Genomic DNA, 21623 nt, shown 5'->3' on the forward strand with positions numbered 1-21623 from the left:
CGGTTTCTTTTTCAAAGCTCCCCAGAAGGGTAACATCGTTACAACAATCGATAACCTTTCTCGGAATTATCAATTGATTATCACAATCGCTCGCTTATCTTGTTTTCATTTGGGGGCCATGTCTTATCAGCGTGACCTTTACCATAACGCACAATTATACGCAACCCACGCCAACGCTTTCCTTATCAAAATAGGGTTCGAAGCGAATTCAGAGCGTCTCGAAATGTGTAAGTGGATGATGATGTCGCAGAGTTTTATGGTGCGAAATGGTCGTTCGTTTAATTAATGTTGGTTCAGTTGATAGTAGAGCAATTGTTTATTGCAGTTGTAAGATACTAGTAACAGATACAAATTAAAATGTCGTGTCTTTGATTCGAATCGGACTGAAACAGAGAGAACAACCGTGAAATCATAAAAATATATCTTTTTTTTGTCGTGTAATGAAAGTACTGATGTCGATTGATTGATATTCAGTAGTTTTTGTATTGCTTTTGCTGTGGTAAAAATTTATTTTACAATATAATAATTTGTTTGGGAGAAATTTCATTTCTTATCGATTTAATTGTTCGTTAAATTGTTATTTACTTTATTAATTTTTTTTTTACAAAATATGCACATTTTGGCATGATGACTTACTATTCATTGAATAGTTCAATATAATCATTACTTCAATAACATTAATTAATTAATCTAATATGTGAGAATACTTTTTACTTCCATCATCTTTAACTAGCACTTAAAACGTTCAAGTTTGATCGGTTACCATTGTTGTTCCGTTGTTGCTACTAACAACGGCTTTTGAATTTGAATTTGATTAAGCATTACAAATGGTTTCATCTTAGATTGTTTCACATTTTGAGGTATATATTAGACAATAAATATATGAAGAAATGAGAAGAACTAGAATATAATTTATCTAATTTGTATAAACGAGTAGGTTGTACTCAAATAGAAGATTGTCAGCTATTTTCAGTGTCCGCAATGGACTGCGCAGTACCTTCTTGTCCGTCGAGCTGTGCTGGTGATGCTGGTGGTCACCTTTCGGATTCCGGTGGAATTTCCCTAGATTCGTCTAAATGTTCCCTTGGGTTTGGGCTAGAAGGTTCGATTTGATCTGATTTCTGTTCGATTTCGATTATTGTCGCATTTTGATCCGTTTGTTGATCGTGTTGTTCGATTTGCACGTCTTGCACATGTTCAATGTCCTCAGCGACACTTATAATTGTCGAATTATGGTCAACGGACTGTGGTTCGCTTTCTGGCGGTGTCTCGGAGAAGTCACCACTTGGCGGTTCTGTGGGACTTTGAACCATAATTTGCACAACTGGGTGGTCCAGATCGGCGATGATAGTGTCATCCGATCCTGGAGTTATTGTGATTCCAGGTAGTTTTTTGGATTTTTCTGAAACGAGATAGGAAGATGAGTTCACCAAACAAAAAACTGGAATCTCATTGCCCTGAATTTGACGTATCTCTCCAACAATCCGACTTTACAAACTTATCAACGGAGAAAGTATCTTATACGAACGAATGAGACTATCTCACCTGATGGAGATGGAGAAACCTCCTCCTCATCATTCTTATATTCCTCACTTTCCCTATGTACCAAAACATGTACTAAAGTAGAATTCTCAGAAGTTAGAGTGGGACCAGTTGGTGCCTCCGGTGATGGCTTTGTTACTAATATACTCACTTCTGCTGGACCATCAGCTAAAGAAAAAATTTATGATTAGAAATGTAACATATATGAAGTAACAACATTGCGGCACACATACAGACAAAAGCATTTTTGTTAACTCTTAAAGCGCTTTGTGCTGACAAACCTCGTTCTAAGGGTGGTTTCTTGCGTATAAAGCTAGTCGCACGTTTTCGATTCACAGGTGGCGCAGTCGAATTGGTGGAGGCAAGCGTTTTGGTTTCACTCGTGGTTGGAGTTGTGCCAACATTTACTGTATTACATTACATTTTATAGATAGGAAATAAGAAAAATTTGAAAAAAAGGATAGCTAAAATGTTTTAGGGGAAAAATTAATTTTGTTATTATGTCTCACCTTTTCGTTGTACTGATGGCGAAGCTAGACAATCATCCACTGCATCTTGATGGCGTAGAAAGAAGTTGTAGAAACTTCGTCGACGGGAGGGTTTACCAGATGGATCCATTAGAATGCTGTTTCTGGAATGTAAGAGATAAAAAGGATGTAATCAGATCTTTTTTCAAGGGTTGATTGACCTCTGCCACTGAGAATTTCAGCAGCTCCATTTTACTATTTCTTATTATTTAGTATTATCTAGTTTGACAATTACAAACTTTCATGACCGTGGCTGGGATTCGAACCTGAGGTAATGGCCGAGGTCGCAAAGCTAACGCTGCAGCCGCTTGAGGCATCGCACCATCTAATCCAGGTCGATACTCATCGTCTGCATCGACTCGTACTATGAAGAGCGACAATGCTAGGTTATTTTTTGAAATCTGATATCATATTACAATATCACTTTTGTAGTGTCGTGATATTTGATAATCCGGTAATGTTAGGTAATGCGGTGATGTTGTAATGTTTGACCTCGGGCATGGAACATTAAACCCAAGTCCTTTGTTCTATTGACAGCATTACCACTTCCCGTTTAACCATACATCAAAACAAGGGACAGTTGGCTCACTGCACAGAAGATTAAATCGAATCACTCACTACTGTGCACTTGGGTAAGATGGTGCCGGACAAAGGGTGGGTCTCATACTTGGGGTTCATTGATTAAAAATCCCCATTTTGAATCGGTCAAAATGTCGGAAGAGGCTCCCTAGCTCATTTTGCCCAAAAAGGAAACTTCTATTTTTTTCTTAAATTTTAAATTTGGGGAAAAAGCTTTCTTGAGTCTTTATGAACCTGTTCTGAACACTACCTAATGCTAGAACGGCAGAGACGGTTTAAACACTCACTGCTGAAACCAGATTAACTAATGTCACCAGGACATCTAGAGATAAACTACTTTCGAAGGCTTTCTTCTACTCTATAGTAGTTACCACTGAAGCTCTGAGAATTAGGGAAGTGAAGGAAGAAAAGCGCAGGCCATTCGCTTGATGACAAAGAAAGGTCTAGGACGTGAATGCGATCATCAAATTCTACGATGATGTAGAAGGATTCGTGCTATGTCGTATGGATATCATGCAGTAATCCTGTCTGATCTATTCAGTATTAGGATCGATATCAAGATTAACAATGCTGCATCCCCAGACTATGGTATTCCTATCATTGTAGTCTCCCACTAGAGTACAAATTTAATTTCGAAGGAGCTATAACGAATAGGGGAGAGGGGCCATTAGTAGCCTCTGGAATTTTCGGACATTAAATAAATTTTACTTTCGGGATAAGATATTTGAAGAAAGAGAAATAGAAGGATCTAAGTTGGTATGCTGTTCTCTCCACTCAAAGCGGCATATGTAGGACTTGGTTGTCTGCAGCTATTAATGCAAATTTGTGGGGAATCTTGGAGGAATAATTCATTCCTTTGTAGTAAGCTTATCTTCTCCCGGACATATGCTTCCATCTTGTTTTGTTTGGTTTCTTGCTTTATTATACTAAGTCCTGTAGGTTATGAAAGTGCAACAAGTTTAGACGATAGAAAATCTTACCTTTTCTCATCCTTTTGTGAACTAATATCCTTGACCAGCTCATCAGCTCCAGATACCAACATGAGCGGTAGATTCAACCACGGTCCAGCTAGCTCACTCAGGTCAGATGCATCAGAAGCTCTTGATGATTTTCGTGATGATGCCCGGCTTGAGCAAGCCGTTCCTCGCCGACTTACTGACAAATGGAGGAAATTCAATGCCTGAAGTTTCGCTTGCCATCCTCCTGGACTCGACGCTTGGGTGTTGTCCTCATCTGCTGAGTTGATGGACCGCTCACGCTCCTTCTTCAACCTGGTGCAAAGGAAATCAGATGTTTGTTTTAATTTTTGAGTTCTCTCTTTAGGTGTCACATTTCCTCTCTCTTACCTTTGATATTCCCTCCACGAGCTCTGTATCAACCTTGCCGCCTTATCCTGACGCTTCCAAATTCTAGTCGACGAAACAATTTCTAATTCCTTGCGAGTGGGGAATTGTTTCTTAAACTTGATATCCATTTGTTCTTGTAATTGCTTGAAGTTATCAGTCTCCTCAACATGTCCGAGGACGTGTTTTACCAGTGCATGAAGGATATCAAGACAGTGAATTTTGTTTCCCTTGGAAATTGGAAGATTAAATGAAACTAAAGCTACTGTGTTGGGTTTGGAGATGCCTAGAGGTGGATCAAGGGATGCTATGAAATCGGATAGTTGAGAGAAGTGAATGAACTGCGTTGCATGAGGGTCGTACCTGGAAGAAACAATTTAATAAGTGTCCTAGACAATACAGTTAATTTGAAGAAGTTACTTCGACCATCTTATGTAGAACATCTCCAAATCATCCTCAACAATGCCGATCTCCTCCTCCTGGTGTGCCTGATTGAAATTCTCAAGGATCACAGCGATATACATATTAATAACAATCATATAACTGATTATAATAAAACTCGTAAAATAAGTTATTGCTAACAAAGGATGTCCACAATCGCCATTCGTTTGCCGATTAAATGTGGGATCACAATCAGGTGGTTGAATCATGAGCGATTCCAATACATCATTCCATCCAGCCGAGGTCATAAGACGAAATAACAGTTGCATGCTTCGCCCGAACGTTTGAAAATTGACCATATCGTCTAAGGCACCCTGTAATCGTACATGTCCGAATAAGGACATCCCCAGAATTGCGTAGATGAACGTAATTAGAGACAGGAGTGCTCCGATATTGAACAGAGCCGGTAGGGAGACTACTAGCGCGAAAAGTAGCTTCCGTATACCCTTGGCTGCTTTGATCAATCGAAGGATTCGTCCAATACGAAATACCCGTACAACTCGAAGTAGGGTCGGAGAAATCGGAAGATCAATCATTATGTCCTCCATGAGAATACCAAAAATGGAAGCTAGCACGAGTACAAAGTCGAAGACGTTCCATGGTACGGTGAAGTAGTGATAGCGAAGTCCTATGATTTTCACAATCGCTTCTGGAATATTTAGATAAATTTGTTGGTTCAAGAGCGCAATTTAATGTTAAGTGAAGGTACCTAAGCCAAACACGGTGGTGAAGAATGCATTGCTGACTTCTAGGATAAAGAATACTGCATGGGGTTGATTGTAGTGCTCAATTCCCATTGTTAGCATATTGAGGAAAATGAGCACGAAGATGGCGATTTCAAATCTGTAAAGAAGCCAGTTTAGATTAATTTAGATCTGGTGGTGATTATTTATGGTAAAACATTTAATTTAGATCCATATAGATTTTCTTCCCAACTCAAACTCGTTAGAAGTAGGCCATTAGGCCATCTGAGGTTTCTATTGGGAGCTGCCTTCCTCGATTTTATTTTTTTTTTTATTTAATTTCGCGGAATTCCCATCTTAGTAGAGTCTCAGATGCATTGGTTTCGTTAAATACAGACCAAGAGCTCAATTCCATGATTGCGATGCCTCCCTCAAGAGGCAAGAAATACTTAGGTAAAAAATATTCCTAGGTAGGATATTTGATATGACTCAGCTCATGTCCCTCAGTCGGAATAGGACAGAAGATTAGTGGCAAGGTCGCTCTTGGTAAATGCCTCCCAGAACAGGCGTTGGTAGGTTGTCTGGAAGGTAGGTTGCAATAGCAGTGTACAGAGCAGCTAAAACGATACTTCACAACGGAACCAGAGCTCTTAGGGCCTAGTTGACGAAGTGACCGGTGGAAACTCAGTTATAAACTGGTAACTCAAAAAGTCGAAGCTCTGCGGAACCCTTCTTCAGTTAAGGCCAATCAGATGGACCGGATTGTACGGGCACTATTTTTTGCACATCTCGCACGGGTCAGCGACATCAGATTGGAAGGCCCGGATAATGGCCAACTTTTCTTTATAGGAGTATTGGATGAGGCAGTACTCTCTATTGAAAACAAGAAGACGCCAAAATCCGATGGTATCCCAGCAGAGGTATATAAACTGGCCAGACCTGTTTAGACTGGCCGTGATGGTGACCGTGGGAGTAATTCCCATTGTACTTCTTGCTAAAGAGCGTAAAGCCATATACAAGCGCAAGGGAGAAGTCTCAAGGGAGGTGATTGCTCGTAAACAATGGTAACGTACACTAAAACGAGACAAAAGGCAGATGGACTGCGCGGCTCATTGGTGACTTAGATCCGTGGCTTTCCTTTCCCAGCCTCTGAGCGAGCGCGGGAGTTTTCAGTCTTGCCTACACAAGATTGGGAACACAGGATTTCCTACTCACTGCAATTCAACTTCATTCTGAAAGGGTTTAGTAATACCTTCTTGAGTTCGACAGATCGTAGAACATTGCCAGGAAGTGATTTATAGGCCGTTTTATAACTTTTTGAGGTTTCTTCCTGCCAAGTTTCTTCATGGCCGTGTAGTAGTGCTTTTGTGACTCGGTCAAAAACATTTCCAGAACTCCTCCTTCATACTGAAAACCGAAAAAAAACGAGAATTTATCATACCAAAGTACTGGGGTTTCCGCAAAATCCTTACCTTTTTCTTCAGCATGTTGAAATTATCAATGATAACTCCAATGAACAGGTTCAGTGTGAAGAACGAGCCACACACAATAAATATCACAAAATATATATACGCGTATAAGTTAGCTTCACGCTGGGGTTGTAAGTCTACACCCCTAGCGTCCACCGCGTCCGCCATAACTTCCATCCATCCTTCGAACGTGGCCACCTGAAGTAGCGCTAGATATCCCATCCCAACATGATCGAAAGTAATTTTAGAATTGATCCACGTGAAGTTCTCCTCAAGGCACTGCCATTTATCATTAATATGCGAAGCAGGAAGCATTTCACCATCATCATCGATGCATTTGAAGAATTTTCCGCCAAAAAACTGCACGCCCATTATCGAAAATATCAGCCAGAACACCAAGCAAACGAGCAGGACATTGAAGATGGATGGGATTGCGTACATCAGGGCGTTCACGACTATTCGCATTCCCTGCCATCGGGATATGGCACGAAGAGGGCGTAGAGCACGGAGTGTTCGAAGGGATCTAAGGACTTTCAAGTTTTCGTTTTCCTCGATGAGAAGTGAAAAAACAGAGACCTGTGAAAAGGTCCCATAGTAGAAAAGGATATCTTTTCCATAGTTAATCCAGGACTTACAAAAACAATGATAAAATCCAAGATCGTCCAGAAGCTAGTGAAGTACTTTGAGAAACCAAGGGCTAACCACTTGAGCACCATTTCGACGACGAATATAAAGCAAAATGAGAAGTTGGTCCAGTAAAGGACCCTTTTAAGTTGCTTATTGCTATCCAGGTAGATGTCCTCGAAGCAAAGGGTTATGCTTGATGCAAAGATTAGCACTAGTACAAACCATTCGAACGCTGGAGTATCCACCACGGAGAGTACAGAGGTGCGTACATCGGTCCAGGCTTTCGTCCACTTTGGATCGATGCAGTTGAACCAACAAGGACATCTGAAATAGAGGCTGAAAGAGAAAAGATGCATTTTAGTAAGTTTTGCTTTTGGTCTTCATGGTGAAAAGTAGGTTCCTAAATGAAAATAGGATGGAACTAGGGTCTTAAATGAAAACCAGGATCTAAAAATATAAAAATCAAACTTACTGATCATAACATTTTTGTGGAAAGCAATCTTGTGGCACTTTTGGTGTCTTATTACGTCCGAAACTTGGAAAAGACATTGGATCATTGTATGCCCCCTGCGAGTTACGTCTCCCTCCAACGGTTAGATCGTCCACGTAGGAAACCAAACAATGCCAAGGTTTTTCAGATAATTTCATGAATCCATGTTTTGAATGTGAACTTTTCGGGCTTTCAGTAACACCATTATCGTCTCCTCCTGCCCTTCCGCTCTTAGGCTTTTCTACAATTACCGGTTTCACAATAGTTTCATGCTTCGGTGCTGTTCGCAAGTGGTGTTCCGGTTCGTTTTTTGGTTTCTCTGGTAAATTTAGATTTTTCGGAACATGTTTTCTTGCAAATAGATTCTCATAGCTTCCGGTACTTTTCAGTGAAAGGCTTTCTGCTTTTAGATCGGCCGCACGGAGATGTCTGCGAGGAAGTTTATCACTTTCGATTTTGATAAGAGCTTGCTCTTCTTCAGGATCTTCAAGGACTGTGTCAATGAAGCTGCGTCGTTTTAGGCGATCGAAACTTACTTTTGCTTCCAAATTTTGTAGAAGGCTATGCGGACTTGTTGAAGAGTTCTCAATATCACCGAAAGGAGCTTGCATTTGTTCACAGATTTTTTTGATTTCATTCGATATGCTAAAGTCATCGTCGATTTTCTTTTGTTTTTCAAGACTTCGACGTTTTGTGGAAGCTGAATTTTGATTTTTTAAGGTCTTGTCACGACGCTGGATTGGTTGGGAGGTGATTATTTCCTGACTAGCAATGGCAGCTTCAAAGCTCTTACTTTTGTCCTCCACTTGAGGTGACTGCTCCGATAGCGTGGACAGTCGTCGTTCCAGGGACGTCGTTGACTTTTTTATCTCTTCCAGCTCCTTTTCAAAGCTCATGATTATGTTATCAAATTCAGAGTTTTCAACAAGTGGGTCCTGATCATCGTTTGTATTGTAAACATTCTGAACATCCTGGCTTTCGTTTTTAATGAAAATTTTATCTGATCCTGACATGCTTCCGCTTCTTCGTTGCTCAAATTGTTGGAATATCGAATTAGAAATTGAACTTAGATTTGATCTCAGACTACAACTTGAGGGCTTTCGATTATGCGTAAATAAGGAGTTCTCCTTTTTTGAATCAAGGAGCAAACTATCAGTCTCGCCTCCTCCAAAAACAGCACTACCAAAACCCACAGTTTCGCTGAAGTAATTATTGCTATTCTCGATGTCATCCTGTAGAAACTGAAAGAGCTCCTTTTGCTCACAGTTCAGAAGTTCATCCCTGAGGTTCACTTGGTTTAGAAAACTCTCCTGTTCGATTGAAAGTGTATTCAGGGAATGTTCGCTTTCTGGTCGTTTGATTGAAAGTTGATTTTCAGGCGGTCGATCCTTGGAACTTGAAATTAGTGATTTTTGACTGGCTTCTGTTGAAATAGACAAGTCATCGATGGATTTTCGATAGCTGGGGGATCGTGTTAACAAGGATTTTTGGTAGAGGAGATAGGACTCTTGGAGTTCAGAATCGCCGCCTTGTAGTAAATGACTTTCACCGGGGTCTGTATCGACTGATGTAAATTGACCCATCATGCGTAGCTCAATTGACTCAGTGAGTGTTGGCTCGTCGTGACTGTCATTCTGTTGAGTACCAACTCCGGAAGACACTTGATGAAGTAGTTTTCTTTCAGTATATGGTAATAAGGCGTATTCGTTCCTGAAAATGAAAAAATGGATTTCTTTAGAATTGTTTGCCATGACTTCGTTAAACAACATTCGGCTATGTCTCCGTTGCACTATTTTGATTTAGAAACTTCTTTAAGAGGTTCCATGGAGGCTCCGGCGAATAACAAATGGATCCTTTTTCGAGGAATTTTTTCTCTGGGTTAATATATTTTCTTGGGAACTTCAAAGCAAACAGATCTGCCTCTCGAACTAGAGGTCTAAGGGACTTAAAAAAATCATTTCTGAATGACTCCTGACCTCTACACTGAACGTGTTGAAAGAGTTTTTTACGTCCTTATTGAAACAAGGCAAGGATTACATACCTGTGACTTTCATTATCAACTGTTGGTTGCTCCCCTGTTTCACCATAAATACTTGTTTGTTTATCGTCTTCGTCTGCTGCTTGTGATGATCCACCTTTTAGAGGGATTTCTAATCCAAAATCCGATACTGACACCGGACGATTCATGGATTCCTAGAAATAAACTTTCTTGAAAATCTGGTGCGATACAAGTTGATTTTGTAGTTGTGATTTTCGACTAAGAATGTTTTCTAATAAAGCTTTGATTGTGCTAATTGGTTATGATAATGAATAATATGATTAGAAAGGTATGCTCTTGTGTAGAAAATTCTGTGGCCCTAGGGTTGTCTTTGACAGTCAATCAGTTATTTTTGAAATGGCATTCTGGATGCGCCACAACCCACTACACCTAAACAAGCGACTTTTGGTCAGCCCCTTTCACTCCGTATTGTCAAAAGTTAACCTCTACCGTCGGTTCCAGTGAGTCGACTTAATAACATGATGTTTGCTGTTTGGTCGACTCACAGTTTATGACTGCCAGCATTTTCTTCTTTTATGATAAACTGCGGAATTCTGTTAGGGATTTTGAAGACCCAACCTACCAAAAGAATTCCGTGACCTATATAACGACGAAACTTATGAGCGATACTATGGTTGTCTGGTTGTGGATAAAGTCCAGCTTAATAGCTGCGGTGGCGGGGTCACTTAATTGGCATGGGTGAGGATGTTCTAGCCTGGAGAATCTATAAGGGCAATATCTCTATTAGAAAAAGAGGACGTGGCAAACCCTGCCTGAGATGGAGTGATATCGTAGGCCAGGACGCCAGACAGTTTTGAGGGATATCGAATTGGCTGGAGTCCCTTATTAAGGGGCCTAGATCACATACCGATTGTTTCGCCGTTGATGATGATGGCCTACCAATAAGTGGGCAGGTTAATATTACTTTCGAAGTAGATTGATTTCAGAACGGCTTGACTTCACGCGATCTGAACTAGCCGATCCCAATATCGAACGGGACAAAGGCTGTTGTGAGCGTCAGTAGTCTTACCTTCGGGACAAACAATTTTTGTAGCCTCTTTGCATGGAGGGAGGGAAGTTTGGCGGATTCGGACCAATATGTATCCAATCCGCTGGATTGGATAAGTCATTTGGCTTCCTTGACCTATCTACTCCTCTCATGAACACTTCATGGTAGTGTACTGATATCTGCAGGAGGAGCGTGTGGCAGTGGTCTTATTGGGTCTAAACAGTTATCAGTTTCCGATTATGCGCTAGATTTCTTACAAGGGCTTCTTGAAAGTGTATTTTTTTTCTGACCAATTGCGGCTAGCAGTTGAAATGTTCATTGTGTTTGCCGTTGGGACTTATCTACTGCCACTTTTGCCTTCGATGCTGATTGGAGCTGATCTGAATTGATTTATAATCTGGAATTTTGAAGAAAATAACCTTTTGAGGGCATCATGACTATTAGTTGCGTTGAAATAATCCGATTTTTAACTTTTTGTCTGTTTTGTGGAAAGTGATATTTCGTGTGATTGCATATTTTCTGTAGGGTGCGGTCTTTAATTCGTTATTCTACGGTCTACCTTTCAATCTATTCAGTGTTAAGCGCTATTATGAAATCAGTGATTTGTTTTACTACTTCACTACACTAACATTTTCCTTTATATTATTTGGGGTGTTCATAATAAGTTTCAACAGTATCACTGTACAGTATATCTTGATAGGTATTTATAATAAAAAAATTTATCTTTTTTTGTGTTATAAAATGCGCACTACTTAACTACATAGTGATGATTACCTGATAACTAAGTCTGTGCAGCTTTGTTTGTTGTGGAACACTTACAGCTTTAAGTTGGGCTTCTCTTACGATTTTTTCAAATCTTGAACTGCATTCATTTGCTTTCTTTTCCTTGCTGGCATTCCTCTTTTTACGGATGAGCGATCTTACACGTTCGATACTTCTAGCTAGTTTGGATTCTTCGCCAACTTCCTGAAAATATATTAGGTAAATATTATGAATAATGTCAGTCACAGGGTGGAGTTTCATGAAAAAGTTGTTTCCCATGGTATTTTGGCCGAATTGGGGGTGTTATGTTGTTGACTATGTACAATTTACACTGGTACATTGTTGTCGGAGTATTATCTTCATCCAACTAGAATGTAATTTGGTCCTTAAGACAGAGGGTGCGACTCCTAGTTATCACCTATTTAAGGGCATTTTAATTGCATGTTGTCCTTGTGCTGCTTCCATGTAACCGATGTAGGGGAAGCTATACACAGAGTTGTAGGGATAAGTGAGGAATGACCACATGTTCCATCTGATGCCGCTTTGACTAATGGATTATGGTTATGTTCTGTTGTTGTTTGGATCTATACCTATGCATTCACCTGCGCGTACGACCGTTAGTGAAGGTGGAAAAGGACGAGGAAAAGATGGATTTGGTAAGGAAGGAGCACTTAACTGCCATTAGGCAACTCCGTCGGTTGACTTCCCAATTGTAGTGGAGTCTTTGTCAACGAAAGGCAGAGTAACCTTCAATGAGATCGGAATTTAAAAGCCTGTCATTCAACCAGGTTTCAGTGATAAAGACGACGTGATGTTGGAATGCTAAGGCAGATAATTTGAAACTTCACAGCTTGGTCCTTAGATCTCTTACATTTAGGTAGAAAAATCAGCGAGGCTGGTGGCTGTGAATTTTCTCGAAGTGTTAAGGCTTGATGAAGACCCCTTGCGGTCAAATGGAAAATTTGACGATAGCGCTCAAATCATGAAATTAAGGACTTCGGGAGAAGCTATCACTCTGTTGGGAGAGCCAATCTTCATCAGCCTCCCACACGAGAGAGGTGACAGAATTGAGTTGACTTTACTTCTGATGTATGCCAGAATATTGTCGCACCAACGTGGATTGCCTACTTCCCTTTGGCAGCGGCACTTCGGTATCTTGTCACACAATATAGACAGGAAAGTGAATTCATTTGTCAATTTGGTTGGGGAAGAAATTCATTGTGTCAATGTATTTCCGTCTCTTATTCGATGACTCCAAAGCCCTTTAAAGTTAATAGAATTTGTACAGTAAAGTGTAACCCATAAATATTTGTACAGCAGTAAATTTTCTAGTTGGAAACAACTTTTATTAAAAAGTTTAATTCAATGCATTCCTTTAGGACTAACTAAGTTTTTATGGTATTTTATGGTTGATCGGTTTATTATTTTATTCTGTTATGTTGTAAATTCTGCAATGATTTAAGCTAAAATTGAAACCAAGTACGTAACTCAAAATCAACGCATAAAGCATGAAGCACAACGAATACATAAATTCAATAAACCACCAATTAAGGAAATTGCATATCACACAACATTTATTAAATTTTTAGGAACATTTTACTAAATTTACTAGGAATAATGCGAGTATATGAGTAGTTATGAATGAACACTTCTAAGGAACACTACATAATGCAAATATTGATATGATTAACATTTAATCCTTAATACAATTACCTTTTTCTTGAATATCTGTTAGTGACGTTGTGCACAAAGGTGAGAAGATTAAGATTTTTTTTGTTTGTTTGTTCGGTGCAATTTTGCGCATAAATACATGTAAAAAATATGCGACAATAAACATTGAAGAGCACACACTTATAATCATGCTATAATACTAGACACACTTGCGATTTTATTTCGCTTTTATTTACGTGAATATTTGACATTTTTTGAATATACAGAAAAAAAACAATCCTACAGATTCTTGAACTGGTTTAAATGAAATTTATCGTAAATTGTTGCGTTTGAAAAATACTCTTTTTTTCACTCATTTCACTTCCTCTACAAGCTTCGGCATTTGCCCTCTAGAAGGTTCAAATGAAAATTTTTATAATGCATTAAAATTACTTTATAACTTAATTGTTTGGACAATTAACGGTTATCTTTCAATAAAAGACAATAACATCAAGATCATCACCTTTTCATTTCGATCATAGCGCATACACATTTATAGCGAAAAAATTCATTCACGAAAAAAATCCACTGCTCAAGAAAATTTTTAGAATTTTGTGTATTTGCACACCACAAACGAAAAAAAAATATGTAAAAGTGTAAATTAGTTGCCAATTGCAAAAAATTCAAATGAAATCACATCGAAAGCCGTCCAAAAACTTTTCCTTTCCTTTTCAGTTACTTTCCGTTTTTGAGATTTAATTAGATATTTAGAAGCAAAATACTTATGTTTGTAGAGTGAAAGGATATTTACCTCCTTTTTTGACTTTAATTCCTCTGAGTTGAAACTGTTGAGTAACAAGGCCAAGAACAAGTTGAGTACCATAAAATTGCCCATGACGAGGGTTGGAAGAAATATTGCAAAACATGAGGAAGCTCCGTTCTGTAATGATTAAGATGAAATTATAGATTTTGAAGTGTATCTTTATGGGGTTCATATTATCTTTCTTCAGTTTTGGATATCTTTCGTCTGGAAATTTACCTGCTCCTCTGCTCGCATGCAGTCCCAAAGCGGTTCGATCCATTCTCCGCATAAAATTCGAAAAATCATCATAAAAGAATGGAAAAAATCATTGAAATTCCACCTGAAATGAAGGTTAAATTGCTAAGTTTAGGATTTAGGTACATATTTAGGATAGATAGCTGAAAAAGGTTTGGAGTCAGTAGAAAATACCGTCGTATTATCGATAGACACTAAGTTCTATTTCTTTCGGAATTAAGACTGAACGAGAAGGAGAAAAGTTTGAGAGAGGATAGGTCCTCTAAATATAGATATGATTGCCATTTAATATCGGAGTACACTCGCTTGACACTATCTCGAAGATGTTGGTCGGCACACAGGCGTGGCACTCGTACGCACTGTCGTCGGAAGGTGGAAATGGCAGTGGGTAGGTCACACATTAAGGAGGGGCGACAAATCCACTGCTGGCTACACTATGGATCCATTTTCTCAAGATGGCTGACGAGTGGGTCGCTTTAAGGGCATTTGCCGCAGAACAGCAGAATAGTGTATGCATCTCAGACAAGGGAAGGGGGAGCTGAAGGACATTTTAGCTAATCGCAAACGATTGCGCGCATAGGTGTGGTTGACGCACTATACTCCACTAAGGGATAAATGCAACCACTCAATATCGAGCCTGAGTTCCACTATCAGGAGGGGAGATCTACAACTAATTAAATACCTTAAGGGGTATTCTCCATTTTTAGGGTCCGTTAAGAGGCATGCTCCATTTTGATGGCCTGAGGATGCCAATACAGGATAGTAAATCCAAAGATCACACTTAATAAAGATCTGAGGCAGGCGGAGCATCGATTAAGGATGTCATCCGTCGTGGATCTTCCCTCTCGATCGTAGCATTCGGTTTTACAGCGGCAAGCGCATTGTCGAGCCGGTATTTCAGTGGAGCTTCAATATTTGCAGGCGAAACTTTACGGGCAATTTCAATTTCCAGGATTCTGGGACAGCTCTCCCCTCTAGGTTGACTCAGAGCCATCCCGAATATATTAAGTCATCTCAGCTACATATATAATTCTTTGACAAGATGAATGATGGCGCATATATTCAGCAAATTATCAGGGACTATTTTTACATAGTAAGTTTCTCTCAAGGACAGCGATAGGCCCGCCTCAAGGCTGTATATATTAGCTTCATTACTTTGGAACATTGTGTATGATCACGTGCTATGTATTAAGAAATTATCAATGGTGGTGGTCGTGGTCGTTGATAATAATCTCAAAAATGTAGCCATATTAAACGCTAGTCAGGAAGCGTGAGAACTGAACAATTTGAGCAGAAATATCAGCTTTTGTCCTCACAATATTTGAATTCTAGATATGACGCTGTGCTCTGGAGATGATTACTCTAATCTTAGGTAGACTTTACTTGTTATGGTAAGATGAGGTGTAGAAAGTAGCACCTTAATCTGGATCCAAGAGAAATTTCGAAGCTCCTATGAAAAAGCAGGAGGAATGAGAAATAGTTGGGACTCCTGAGTAAGATTGTAGAACTGTACTCCGTTTAATCTTCTGGAGGAAGTTTGGTAAAGTTATCAAGAACAAACACTCCGATGGGTAAATTGATAAGATTGGAACGACAGACGAACTTGGGTCAAAGGTCAGGGGTGTGGAAAAGACATTCGCAACCGTCTTCAAAGTTTCGAACTCTGTTAAATACAGCAAGAAGACATTTCCACCACGGTGGAATGAAGATCTGTTCAATCTCAGTAAGATTCTGTCCAAGAAACATTCTTAAAAAGTCGGAATCTTCTGGTAAAACCTTGGACGGAATCTTCTGGTAAAAGCTTGGATGGAATCTTCTGGTAAAAGCTTGGAAGTGCTGGTTTCGACGCAGGCCTCCAGGCTGGTAGGGCACGGAATTTGTATCGCTTAAAACGATCAGCTGTCGTAAAAGGACGAGGATATTTCTATGAGTTACTATCTTACCTGCACTTGAAGATCGTTGGAAGCTATAGGTTTTAACTGTATCTCATTATTGACTCGGGGGTTCAAATATATAAAAGATCTTTTTATCTGAATATTCAATCACCATGTTCGCAGTTGCGTTGTTATATGGGAGAAGCACATGGAAGGTGATCCCCACTATCAGTAGAAGCCACCAAGCCTGGTACCCGTACGCTATGTGATCCGAAGGAGGAAGTGACAGGTCACACAGCAAGAAGGGTTGACAATGGAATCCATTCTCCCAAGATAGCCGACGAGTGGGTCGTTCCGAGGGCACTTGACACAGACCAATAGGGAAGAAGTGCACGCGTCTCGGGAAGTGGCAGGTGATAGCTGAAGTGCATTTCAGGTGACTGTGAGCGATGGCTCAAAGGCTTCTGAAAGGCATTGTAAAGTACGAAACCTTCAGACAAGCACCAAAATGTCGTAGTTTTTATAATATACGAAAGCAAATGTGTTAATTAATAAGCAATTTTCGAAAAGATCAGCTTTCAGGGGTGAGCTTGGTTTCTGTGCTGCAATTTTAGTTGGGATCCCATTGAGCCGACTTAGGCGCATGTGGGGTAGTCATTTTTCCAAGGCACCACCGGCATTTTTTGGGAAAATTTCTTACACTCTAAGAACGCATATTAAAAATTTTCGAAAAGGAAAAGTTGGCCCAGAAAAGTTCATCCGTAGCCGAGGCATGGACTTGATATCCAAAAAATCGTTTTGAGTCAGAACCTTAGAGATTTACGGAGTTCTGTACTTGGTTTGGTATGCATTCTTGCTTTCTTTATTAGTCATATTCAGAGAAAATTTACGGGAATGTTAATATTAGCCCGGAGGATCTGTGGATGTGCTTGGGAGATACTATTTTTTTTGGAAGAGGTTGATTGAATTTTTTTAGACTGTAAGGGCCTGATTACAGTGGTACCTATTCCCAATGATTTTAAATTAGAAAGGGAATGAGAAGATTTATTTATTAAATTCAAAAAAAATTTGTTCCTTTACAATTTTTACCTTGGCACCGGATCAGGATCAAATTTATCCGGTGTATAGTCTTTTGAAAATAGCTGCATACCGATAACAGCAAATATATAAATCACAATAACTAAGATGAGCGTCAAATTTCCCAATGCTCCTATTGTAGAAATGATAATGCTTAAAAGTACTTTCATAGTAGTCCATGATCGAGCTAACTTTAATACGCGGAGCTGAAAATATGAGACAAGTATTATAATTGGTTTTTCCTTTTTGTTTTTACAGGTAGGGAGTAGCAGTGTTGGCGTAAAAATGCGGTGAGTCCAGAAACAATTTATATAATAGGGCAAAAAAGTAAGAAACTATGTAGGAAGGAAAGAAGGAATTGAGTACGTAGAAAATGAGTACCAAACTGTATTGTTCAAAACTGAAACCTTGAGGACTCTTTGGAAGGAAGAACCGTGTTATCTAACTTTGTTGCATTTATCATAAACTTACCAATCTTAAACCTCTTAAAACACTCAAACCGTCAACTAATTCGAATATAATATCTAATAAACTAGCTGAAACGATAATAAGATCAAAAATATTCCAACCGCAATGGAAATAGTCTTTTGATAGCGCCATTATTTTGACAATGCATTCGAAAGTAAATATTGATGTAAAAACCTGAAGTAATAGAGAAAAAGAAATTAGGATTATTGGCAAAGGTTCCTTTTAAATGATAACTCATAGATTCTTACTTTATTGCCGATGTCTAAGGCTTGACGTACATTCTCACTCATACCGTGATGTTCCATTGCGAGAAACATCGTATTTAAAACTATGCATAACGTAATAGCTAATTCGAAAAGAGGATCTTTAACAACCTGAAATTGGAAGATATTTTTATTTATATTATATTTTATAATAATTTTATATTTTTATATTATTTTATATCTTTATCTTTTATATATATTTATACCATATTATTGTATTTATATTATAATATTATTTAGATGCTATATTACTTACATTTTATTATATACATTTTTTATTATACTATATATATTATATATTAATTACATTTCTTTATAATTCTTTGTCTATAATTTATGGTGACTGCTTTTGACTTACCTGAAATGTTATAATGAAACTTACCTTATATAAACAATTTTGAAACTGTAACCATCCCTCATAATCTACACAGCATTGAACACATCTGTCACAATTTCGATCTGGAAGATCATCTGTGAAATTATATTTGTTTTTATTAATCATTTGCAATTATAGTAAGCGAAAGCTAACATTCTCTACAAAAATATATCATTTATTGGTAATTACTAAATGAATTTATTTATATTTCTAGCTTTATAGCTGGGTTTCGGCTCTGAAACTTTTAAATCAGGTTTTTTCTACTTCATTATTTCAACGATCAGCGCAAACTGGTTTGATAATTCTTATGTACGTATAATATAAAAGTAACCCTTGAAGATTAATCCAAAGGGAATTTAGAGAGTTTATTTTATAACTCCTGGGAGAAAATTAAAGAAGTTCTTAAGTGAACCTTATAATTTCCATAAAGAACGATTTCCAAGAGGAATCTTTCCTAAGATATCATTTGTATACCCGAGAATTGTCAGTTCAATTTAAGATACCACATTTTGAGGGGATCCAACTTTCGAAAATTATAAAAAAAATGGCTTTTATTTTACTTTTTTTTTCTTAAGAGGATCATATCGAAACAATCTTTGATCAAAATATGAATCAAAGATTGTTTGGCCTATCTTTATATGTCTTTATGAAAATCCCTATAAAAGTAAATTATGTAAAAAAAATCTCGTCTTACCAATTACTACTATTTGGGAAGAATATTCCGGATGAAGAGCATACACGTTATGCTTCTTAATTCGTGCAATATTTCCGTTGCATTTTATTATTCGAATTTCACGTGGTGATAATGCTAATGTTACAGGCGTAATATCTCGTTGTAGCTGCAAAGGAGCAGATTAATTACTTAATATATGCACATATCACTGACTTAAATGTATCTACTGAAGCCCTTGCCTAAAAAGTCCCTTTTTAGAAAAGTAAGGCTTTCTTGTACGGAAAATATAGAATTGTGTCCTTGAAATTCGCGTTATCTATACTGCAAGGAATCATAAGTTACTGTCGAGAGAGGGATGGAAAACGGGAGACGTATTCGGTACCGTGATTTTTGGGGGGCTTGGAGTAGAAACTTTAATTAAATAAAAGGATAATGTGAGAGTCATATAGTTTTCACTTTGGGTCTTCATTCTCTCTACGGCCCTGTCTCCTGAAAAAACCTTCGGACTTCGAATTCTGTATGTGTTTGTCTCACTATATCAAAGAGGATATCCATATTTCAAATGAATTCGTCGTTACCCGTGGAAGTATCAAGAACTCGTCCTAACAACCAGTGAGTAGGCGTGAATTGTCGTCCATGGCCAAGAGGATATCGTCGTCATTTCTCATGAGTTATACTACTGTGTCCGAAAAGTAAGACCAATTTTTATTTATTTCAAAAATTGTTTATTTATTTTTCGTCTCCATCAAAATAATCCTCTCTCGAGACAATACACTTATGCCAACATATTTTCCAACCCAACTCTTTTTCTCGAAACAAGAATTGGAGTCGTTTTTCGGGATGACTTGCACAGCCAAGTGACAAAGAACGGGTGCAGTGTCAGAAGATGCATTGTCGTGGTACAAAAACCATCTACATCCAAAGAGTATTCAAAAAAACTTACTTCAACAGTGGCTGCATGCGCAGCATGAACCAATTCAGTCCCTGTTTCATGATCATCATGATCATCAACAACTCCGGAATCATCAAGCGACGATTCACGGTTAACACCACCCTCACTAGCATTCGAGCTAGCTTGTCTGCTCCCTGGGAGAAGCTGTCCTCGATAGTTAGGCCCTGAAATGCAATAATTTTACCAAAGGTCATGCCAATTATTCATTTCTCAAACTCTATACCAAGTGGATGAAGCGTATTAGGATTTTGGACACTCTGACATGAAACTTCACCCTTCGCTCGTTGCACGGCTATCGTCTGGGGCCTTGTGCAAGTATGTTTAGGGCTAGTAACAGGGCTAGGTGTCGCTGAACAGGCGTTGCTCTGTAAAAGATTTGTAGAAAACAAAACAAAATTGATGTATTGATTATTCTTGACAATCCTGATAATTCCCTACTTGACCATTTCCATTACTATTATTTCCACCCTCTTTGCCCTTTTTTCTTCGCCGTGTCTTCTTTTTTGAATATGATGCTAACAGTACACCTTTTCTTGAATCGATTTTCTTCTTATAGTGTTTATTTAACTTTTTTACACTCAAAATGGACGGGTCAAAACTAAAAGTTGAATCGTCACGATGATCCATTAAGTCTTTTTTACGCTCCTGAAATGGAAAAGTGGGGGGAACGTGGGTTAATACGAATTTAAGGGTCGTTTTTTACAAAAGTTCACTCTACAACTCTCATAGTTCTTTTAAAGTTTTTTTGTAGGTCATCTTACCTCGTTCGTAATTTCTGCTTCTTCCTCATAACTAAGAGCGACTACGGCTAACATTAAATTTATTAAATAAAATGAACCGAAAAACACAACCACAGTAAAAAATGAAACGCTCATTGGACCCGATGTTGCCAGTATCTGAAACGATCAAAAGGTAAAATATAGAATATTGATAGGTTCCAATTCCAATTTAAGGGTTATTTTAATCAACTTTCTTGTATTTGTAGTTCACTTTCTTAACCAATTTTCTAAGATTGAATAGAAAAAAGAAGACTATGAAGAGCCCATACTAACGAGAACCCGCATTAATAAAAAAGGTCGGACTTGTGGGTGAAAAACTAGCTCCCGAAGAATAATTTGCTTATTAAAACAAACAATTGAGTCCTGAAAAAGAACTGGGGAAAAAATGAAGAAAGGATGCGAACTAGGAAATCGAATCCCCGACTCTCGAAGAAGAATTTGTATTAAGGAAGCGAAAAATTGGTCCATAAAGAAGTTAGTTTCCGAAGAAGCACTCACACTTATGAAGCGAGAATTGGCTCCGGAAGAAATAACACAATCAAACAACTGGTTCCATAAGGAGCAATAGGGAAGATTCCGTTCGAAGAAGAAGAAGAATTTAGATCATTGATCCGAAAAAGCCTCAAAGGAAAAGAAAGAAGAGCTCGTACTAGTAATACGAACCATCAACTCCCGAAAAGGAATTCCCATTAATGAAGCAGACTACTGGTGCCTCCAGAAGTAATGAAGAAAAACTCGAACAAATGAACCGAACAATTGTTGAAGGATTAATAAAGAAAAACTCGCAAAACCAACTATTGGTTTTCGAAGAATTACACACCTTTTTAACCGAAAACTGGTTCGCGAATCATAGTTGATGAAATAAAAATGCACATTAATAACACGACCAACTGACTCCCGAAGCATGGTATTTACGAAATATTTTTTTTTCTATTCAATCTTTC

The 21623-nt window shown here is 38.4% G+C and overlaps 1 protein-coding gene and 1 long non-coding RNA gene across 6 annotated transcripts in view; one reads left to right on the forward strand and one right to left on the reverse strand.

The window, feature by feature from the left end:
• Positions 1–359: 359 nt before the first annotated feature.
• Positions 360–21623, reverse strand: part of LOC119659681 (sodium channel protein 60E) — a 96957-nt gene continuing 75693 nt past the window's right edge. The window contains exons 10-35 of one of the 5 annotated variants that reach the window (XM_038067908.1): positions 20662–20796; positions 20339–20545; positions 20124–20265; positions 19892–20064; positions 18970–19114; positions 18282–18370; positions 17885–18010; positions 17640–17810; positions 17181–17374; positions 14200–14302; positions 13972–14100; positions 13224–13238; positions 11523–11714; positions 9743–9894; positions 7684–9411; positions 7220–7547; positions 6588–7160; positions 6368–6522; positions 5142–5275; positions 4412–5081; positions 3995–4354; positions 3629–3919; positions 2052–2173; positions 1824–1949; positions 1546–1710; positions 360–1402 (exon numbers count right to left, since the gene is read on the reverse strand). In XM_038067908.1, the coding sequence (XP_037923836.1) occupies positions 1035–1402; positions 1546–1710; positions 1824–1949; positions 2052–2173; positions 3629–3919; positions 3995–4354; positions 4412–5081; positions 5142–5275; positions 6368–6522; positions 6588–7160; positions 7220–7547; positions 7684–9411; positions 9743–9894; positions 11523–11714; positions 13224–13238; positions 13972–14100; positions 14200–14302; positions 17181–17374; positions 17640–17810; positions 17885–18010; positions 18282–18370; positions 18970–19114; positions 19892–20064; positions 20124–20265; positions 20339–20545; positions 20662–20796 (6993 nt within the window). In that variant the 3' untranslated portion in view covers positions 360–1034. Of the gene's footprint in view, positions 1403–1545; positions 1711–1775; positions 1950–2051; positions 2174–3628; positions 3920–3994; positions 4355–4411; positions 5082–5141; positions 5276–6367; positions 6523–6587; positions 7161–7219; positions 7548–7683; positions 9412–9742; positions 9895–11522; positions 11715–13223; positions 13239–13971; positions 14101–14199; positions 14303–17180; positions 17375–17639; positions 17811–17884; positions 18011–18281; positions 18371–18969; positions 19115–19891; positions 20065–20123; positions 20266–20338; positions 20546–20661; positions 20797–21623 lie in introns of all 5 variants that reach the window. The other 4 variants (XM_038067907.1, XM_038067905.1, XM_038067909.1 and 1 more) reach the window with 4 other exon arrangements.
• On the forward strand, positions 367–21293 carry LOC119659688. Its single transcript, XR_005250363.1, has 4 exons — positions 367–499; positions 17427–17458; positions 20641–20812; positions 20886–21293. It is a non-coding gene; the product is annotated as an uncharacterized LOC119659688 (long non-coding RNA).

This window comes from Hermetia illucens, chromosome 6 (genome assembly GCF_905115235.1).
Source record: "Hermetia illucens chromosome 6, iHerIll2.2.curated.20191125, whole genome shotgun sequence".
Classification (NCBI taxonomy): Eukaryota; Metazoa; Arthropoda; class Insecta; order Diptera; family Stratiomyidae; genus Hermetia; species Hermetia illucens.